The following is a 6244-nucleotide window of genomic DNA, read 5'->3' as shown; positions in this document are numbered from 1 at the left end:
GATTGTGTTGCATTCCATATATACAGGTGAAGTTTTTGGTGCAGGATGTCTGTAAATGGAGGCTCTCCTCTCTTCAAAGACACATTAAATAAGATCCTTGTTTGTTTGTAGAACATAACGATTATTGTTCTAAATTTTCTTGTAGTGATCTGTCATACAATAAATTTACACTCGATAGCTCACAAAATTTGCGGTGTCAGATGCGGAGAACGTAAGAGCAACTCTATCTTTCTCAAAAGTATCATGTTCAAAGCGTTTCTTGTAGTAGCTAAATCTTGCATTTCCTGTTGTTGCTCCTAGAAACTTGTTTGCTTCCTTCTCAGCGGATAACGTGTCGTAAGTTTCTGTGCCATGAATTATTTTATCCGAATCAAGATTTTGCAATGCTCGTTTCCGTGTGTCACGCTCTTTCTTTTATTTTACTTTAGTAGCGGCGAACAGGTCTCATGCTTACGGGATTTTGTTTGTGCAAGAAGTAAGTTAAAATTACATATTATTTCTCATGTGTTGGTGAATTTTATTCTGATTCTATTTTTGGATTAGATTCAACCTCCTGGTATGTCAACTGTGGTGGAGTAGAGCAACTGGAGGATGGAAAAGTATATGAAGCTGACGTGGAACCAGGTGGTGCTACATTTTTCTCTATGGCTGATAGGCCATGGCGATTTAGCAATACTGGTCACTTCCTGGATAATGGTGGCGACGACACTTATGTTTTGGAAAATACTTCTAGGGTGGTAAACAACTCTAAATTGTACAAAAGTGCACGAACCTCAGCCTTATCTTTGACATATTATGGTTCGTGCATGCATAATGGAAGCTACACCGTAAGCCTTCATTTTGCCGAGATCCGTTTTACTGATAATGGAACATTTAGCAGCCTTGGTCGACGTGTATTTGATATCTATATTCAGGTACCTTCTCATAGATATATCTTATATTGTGATGTAGGTTTCAGTTCAATTGTTTTTGGCAGCTTAATTGCTCATCATAAATGGTTGGTACTGTGTCAGGGGGTGCTGGTGGAGAAGGATTTTGACATCAGTGGAAAAGCAGGTGGAGTTGGGATAGCAATTGTGAAAAATTATACTGTATATGTTACAACTAGTTTGGAAATCCGACTCTATTGGGCTGGAAAAGGAACACTCAATATCCCAAATCGAGGAGTATATGGTCCTCTTATTTCAGCTATTTCTGTGAATCCAAGTAAGCTGTTAACTTTCTCGAGTTTTGTGATTGATGGTGTTCATGGTTTGAAGTTGACTGTATTATTTGTGATGATGATAGTTGATTGCCAAAATGACTAAGCTTTTGTCGACAATAATTTTGAATCGGCTTATGATATGCAAAATAGGAACAATGTGCACATATGCAAACTCTCAAAGAAAACCATGCAAGTTCATATATTTTTATTTCTTTTGTTGAATGGCTTGTATTGTTTGATCGTCTTTCTTCACCATTGCTTTTATCTTCTCTTATTTTAATTATTTAGATTTTTCGGTTCAACTCGAAGATGGAAATGGTGTGTCTGGAGGGATTGTGGTTGGAATTGTGGTTGGAGCAGTTTGCATCATCCTCCTAATTCTAGGAGTTCTATGGTGGTGGGGTTATTTACGGCACAGAGATACCATGGACTTAGGTATTTATGTTCCAAGCCTGTACTCTTCAGAAGTATCGCTGCCAAGTTTTTCTTTCATGTTCCTATTGTCTTTTTGCAGAGTTGACTGGCGTAACTGGTTCATTTACGTTGCGGCAAATTAAAGCTGCAACGAACAATTTCGATGTTGCTAATAAGATCGGAGAAGGTGGTTTTGGCTCTGTTTACAAGGTAATTTACTGCTTTTCTTTGATCTCGGGATATTGAACAACTTTTCTACCATGTCGGAATCCAACATTGTTTTTTCATGAAGGGTGTATTGCCAGATGGCACCTTAATAGCTGTGAAACAGCTTTCTTCCAAATCAAGACAAGGAAATAGGGAGTTCTTGAATGAATTAGGCATGATATCTGCTTTGCAACACCCGCATCTGGTTAAGCTGCATGGATGTTGTATCGAAGGAAACCAATTATTGCTAGCGTATGAATACATGGAAAACAACAGTCTTGCCCGTGCTTTGTTTGGTAAGCCGTACACATTAATTTCGTCCCTCAAATGTTTTTCAGAATTCTTTAAATTGTTACTTCTTTTCTTTTCTAAAACCTTGACTCTTAAAGGGGACTTCCTAACGGAATAAGGGCTCTTTAAGTGGAATACATAAACCAAACTAAAGGAATCCAATATGTCACACACATAAGTAGGGTCTAGGGGATAGGATAAGGTAGAGAGGCTGTCTGTGAAAAGAAAAACATAATACGAGGAGACAACAGATAAAAGTATCATACACATAAATGTGTGCAAACACGTAAACATGTATAGTTAACAAACAAGGAAGTAGGGACTACGGAAACATGAATACATGATAAGATAAAAACAAACAGGGAATCACAAAGCTTAGTGCTAACAACTACTATAGATGAGGAGTGACATACTATAAAAGCTGGAAAAACCAAGACTAACATAAATACGACATGAAGAATAGGTAAAACTAAAACAACTCTTCTATGATGTATCTAACGTAAGACTCTAGTAACCTTAAATGCCGCCTCTTCACCCCTCCACCCGACCACCCTCTACCATCTCCAAACTCCCCTCATCCCATCCCATTGTGCCCCTCCGACCTTCTCCTTGGCATCCCCCTCCTTACTCCCTAGGTCGTCATGTTTTCTTGTCTCCTACATCATTTTTAAGCGTATAAAACAACATAACTTAAGTATTTGATATGGCCCAAAGCAATTTATATTGATTAAATAATTGAAAACCAACAAAAATCATGAACTACTAATGAAATAATATGAATTTGCCTCCCTTATAATGCATGCTATAGAATCCCTCTACAATAAGGAAACTATTGGAAATATTTAAACTTGTTAAATCGCAAAAAGCATCTTATATACTTATTACAATGTCTTTTGTTTTTTTCTCTTATAAATTAAGTCGTAGAAAGAAGTCTATTAAAACGCTTAGAAATTGATGGCGTTTGAAATATTTTAAATACCAATTAAGTTGGATACGATAGCAATTATCCTTTACTTACTCGTGAAACCCTTATCTGCATTGTCTTTGGAGCCATGAGGCTTGTTATTTTGCTAAATTATTCGACCTTGTGGATTGAAGGGACTGAAAAATGGCAGTTGGAACTTGATTGGCCAACAAGATACAGGATCTGCATTGGTATAGCGAGAGGGATGTTTTTTCTGCATGAAGAATCAAGATTAAAGATTGTGCACAGAGACATCAAAGCAACCAACGTGCTGCTCGATAAGGATTTAAACGCCAAGATTTCTGATTTTGGTTTGGCTAAGCTTGATGAAGAGGACAATACCCATATAAGCACCCGTATTGCTGGAACTTAGTGAGTCATTTACATGCCAGTTTACACCTTGTTTGCTATAACTGATAGGTTACGAAGATCGCTTCAAGGTTTCCCTTTTCTTTACGATTTTCAGTGGATATATGGCTCCTGAATACGCATTGCGTGGTTACCTCACGGATAAAGCCGATGTCTATAGCTATGGCATCGTTCTTTTAGAGATCGTTAGCGGGATGGCCAACACTGTTGACAGGACAAAGGAGAACCATTTTGTTCTTCTTGATCGGGTAACTGACATGAACCTTTTCCAACTTATAAACTTGAATTTATTCATCATCTTTCCCTTGTCGCTTTATTTAGGCCGTTGCTTTAAAAAACGAGGGTAATTTGATGGAGCTAGTTGATCCAAGGCTGGGTACAGACTACGACGTCCAAGAAATGATGGTGGTTATAAATCTCGCTCTATTATGCACTACGATCTCCCCAACAGACAGGCCTGCGATGTCAGCAGTCGTTAGCATGCTCGAAGAAAGAACAGTTACACAGGAATTTGTTGTTGAACAAAGCGTCTCGATGACTGAAATGAATTGCGAGAAAAAGATGAAGCAACTTGTGGATATGAAGGAGAGCGAAATCGAAGAAATGTCGATCCTGTGCACTGATTCGACAACTTCTGCTACCGATCTGTACCCTGCCGATGGTTTCAGTGATTATCTTCATAAGAGAGAAGGCGACGGGAAGAGCATGTTATCTTAGGTGTCGTGTGCTTTTCATTGTTAAGATCGATGATCACACGTACGATACAAATTGATAAAAAACCCTAAATATATATAAATTTAGGCAAGGGACCTATTCAAAATCTCATATTTAACATATCGGAGAGACCTACACATGTATGATCAGAATAGAAAACATAAATTGGCAAAATTTAAGCAACAAATTACATGGGATCTAGTTATTTTCGTGGACTGGTGTCTTCCGGTGGTGTAGCTTCGCCGCGTGGGTGGGTATCGGCGGGATCAGCAACTCCGGTGGTCACCTTAGCAACATCAAGTGCGGTGGCTTCTGGTTTTTTGGAGGCATACAAAACGGAGTACCCAATTCCGCCAGCCATAAGGAAACCGACGACAGTCATGGTGGTGGTGCTGAACGGTAAACTACGGCGCTGGTGGAGGACGCCGCCGGGGTTGTGGCCCGGTGGTCTCTTGGATGATTCGATCCCTGCCTTTTTCACTTCCTCTGGACTCATTTTGTGAGTATCTGCCGTTTTCTTCCATTCTTCTCCTCCGCCGCCCATCTCTCCTTCTCTATCTCTTCCATCGCCGGCCGGATATATAAAATTTTGAAGGTCGTTAATTTAAAGCATTTGGATAGGAATGGGACACGTGTTGGCCAGCTGGTTTAAAGATTCATGAGTAATCGACACGTTGCACTATGTTAGAGCCACGTGTTGTCTTTTTGGATTCCGAGTTTGTGTTGGTGCAGTCATCTCCTGGTGTGTCAGGTTCAATTATAAGAGGGTTCTCTGGTATAAAAACTTAGGTTCTCAAACTTCAAGGGTGCCACGTGCCTTGCAAACACGTGCGGTGTGCCAAACCAGTATTTGAATTAAATTCTTGCAGAGTATAAATCGAAATCTCCATGGGGCATCTCCAAGGATGCCACGTGCCTTGTAACCATCAAAATCTCCATGGAGACGACTAGCACCGTAGACGAACCAAACGAACACGAACGGATGTTTGTTTATATATTCGTTCATTTAACTTAACCGAACAAACGAACGAACACGAACATTAAACGAACGAAAATATTTGTGTTCATATTCGTTCGTTTAGAAATCAGGTATGTTCGTGTTCGTTCATATTCGTTCATTAACGTGCTAAACGAACAAACTAAACAAACGGGCTAAAAGCACATAAATAAATATTATTTGAATTCAAAGTATATAAACAAAAGATTATATATTAAATTTAGTATATAAACGAACAAATATAAACGAACGGTAAACAAATGAACGTTCACGAACATAAATGAACGAACGACTCTTGTTTATTTTTGTTCGTTTAACTAAACGAACAAAAAAATTGTTCATATTCGTTCATTTATTAAATAAAGAACATAAACGAATTTCCCGCCAAACGGTTTGCTAAACGTTCTGTTCGTTTACAGCTCTATCCGCAACCGTAGCTTCAGGTTTTCTTTTTTAGAAAAATTGCCACCTTCGTAAGTTATAGCTTTGTGAAGGTATTTGATTTTTTGAAAAAGTAGGGGAGAAATAATTAAGAGGTAAATTTAGTCAGTTAAAATGGATATTTATGTTATTTTCTCCATCAATTATGTATTAGAATAAACTAACCAACATGTGTACTGATAACTGGTTGTTGGTACTGTACAAATATGCAAATTTAGTCGATAGACGATATTGGGAACTGTGTACTAAGGTAGTATTATGGTACCGACTTATTTAATTATTTATTAGTTTTTGAGGTTTTTTTGTGTTGAATATTAAATTTTGCAACTTTAACATTTTGTTTGAACATATGAATGCTTACAAGTTTTATTAATTGCAATTAAAAACCCTTAAACATCACATATGTTACCTTAAAATTCAAAGAGCCACTCAAAATTTGAATACGATGACAAGTTTTCATGTATGTAAGTTGAAGTTGGTTCAAGATGGTACCAACATGTACCAAGCAAAAAAGACGGAAGATAAATTTTTATTGAATATTTTAATAATATAATTAATTGTGTAATTTATGCTATCTTATAAAGCATTTGGCTAAAACTCTTAAACTCATTCATCCCTAAACGATTTCATCTATATCCGATTT

The 6244-nt window shown here is 37.7% G+C and overlaps 2 protein-coding genes across 5 annotated transcripts; one reads left to right on the top strand and one right to left on the bottom strand.

Annotated features, from left to right (window-relative positions):
* Nucleotides 1-336: 336 nt before the first annotated feature.
* Nucleotides 337-4166, top strand: LOC112507757 (probable leucine-rich repeat receptor-like serine/threonine-protein kinase At3g14840). The gene is made up of 8 exons (XM_025112450.1): nucleotides 337-475; nucleotides 544-1206; nucleotides 1493-1639; nucleotides 1719-1828; nucleotides 1911-2121; nucleotides 3215-3452; nucleotides 3547-3697; nucleotides 3771-4166. Exons 1-8 carry the CDS (start codon nucleotides 352-354, stop codon nucleotides 4164-4166), a joined length of 2040 nt encoding a protein of 679 aa, XP_024968218.1. The 5' UTR covers nucleotides 337-351.
* On the bottom strand, nucleotides 2755-4730 carry LOC112507763. Of its 4 annotated transcripts, none has more exons than XM_025112461.1 (2): nucleotides 4355-4730; nucleotides 2755-2772 (listed from the first exon to the last, which is right to left on the bottom strand). In XM_025112461.1, exon 1 carries the CDS (start codon nucleotides 4705-4707, stop codon nucleotides 4366-4368), a length of 342 nt encoding a protein of 113 aa, XP_024968229.1. In that variant the 5' UTR covers nucleotides 4708-4730; the 3' UTR covers nucleotides 2755-2772; nucleotides 4355-4365. The 4 variants fall into 4 exon arrangements, with proteins under 4 accessions (XP_024968229.1, XP_024968228.1, XP_024968227.1 ...); XM_025112460.1 differs by lacking the exon at nucleotides 2755-2772 and adding an exon at nucleotides 2811-3906; XM_025112459.1 differs by lacking the exon at nucleotides 2755-2772 and adding an exon at nucleotides 4005-4094.
* Nucleotides 4731-6244: the final 1514 nt, after the last annotated feature.

This window comes from Cynara cardunculus, assembly GCF_001531365.2.
Source record: "Cynara cardunculus var. scolymus isolate 2C chromosome LG 2, CcrdV1, whole genome shotgun sequence".
NCBI classification, from domain to species: domain Eukaryota; kingdom Viridiplantae; phylum Streptophyta; class Magnoliopsida; order Asterales; family Asteraceae; genus Cynara; species Cynara cardunculus.
The sequence above is the reverse complement of the archived record's forward strand: the minus strand, read 5'-3'. Positions and strand labels throughout refer to the sequence as shown.

Bases quoted from the DNA above. Each gene is read 5' to 3' on its own strand.
- LOC112507763 (XM_025112461.1), bottom strand. From the start codon at position 4,707: ATGGGCGGCGGAGGAGAAGAATGGAAGAAAACGGCAGATACTCACAAA.
- LOC112507757 (XM_025112450.1), top strand. From the start codon at position 352: ATGAATTATTTTATCCGAATCAAGATTTTGCAATGCTCGTTTCCGTGT. The intron at 1,640-1,718 runs GTATTTATGTTC...GTCTTTTTGCAG, and splicing joins CAGAGATACCATGGACTTAG to AGTTGACTGGCGTAACTGGT. The intron at 1,829-1,910 runs GTAATTTACTGC...TTTTTCATGAAG, and splicing joins GTTTTGGCTCTGTTTACAAG to GGTGTATTGCCAGATGGCAC.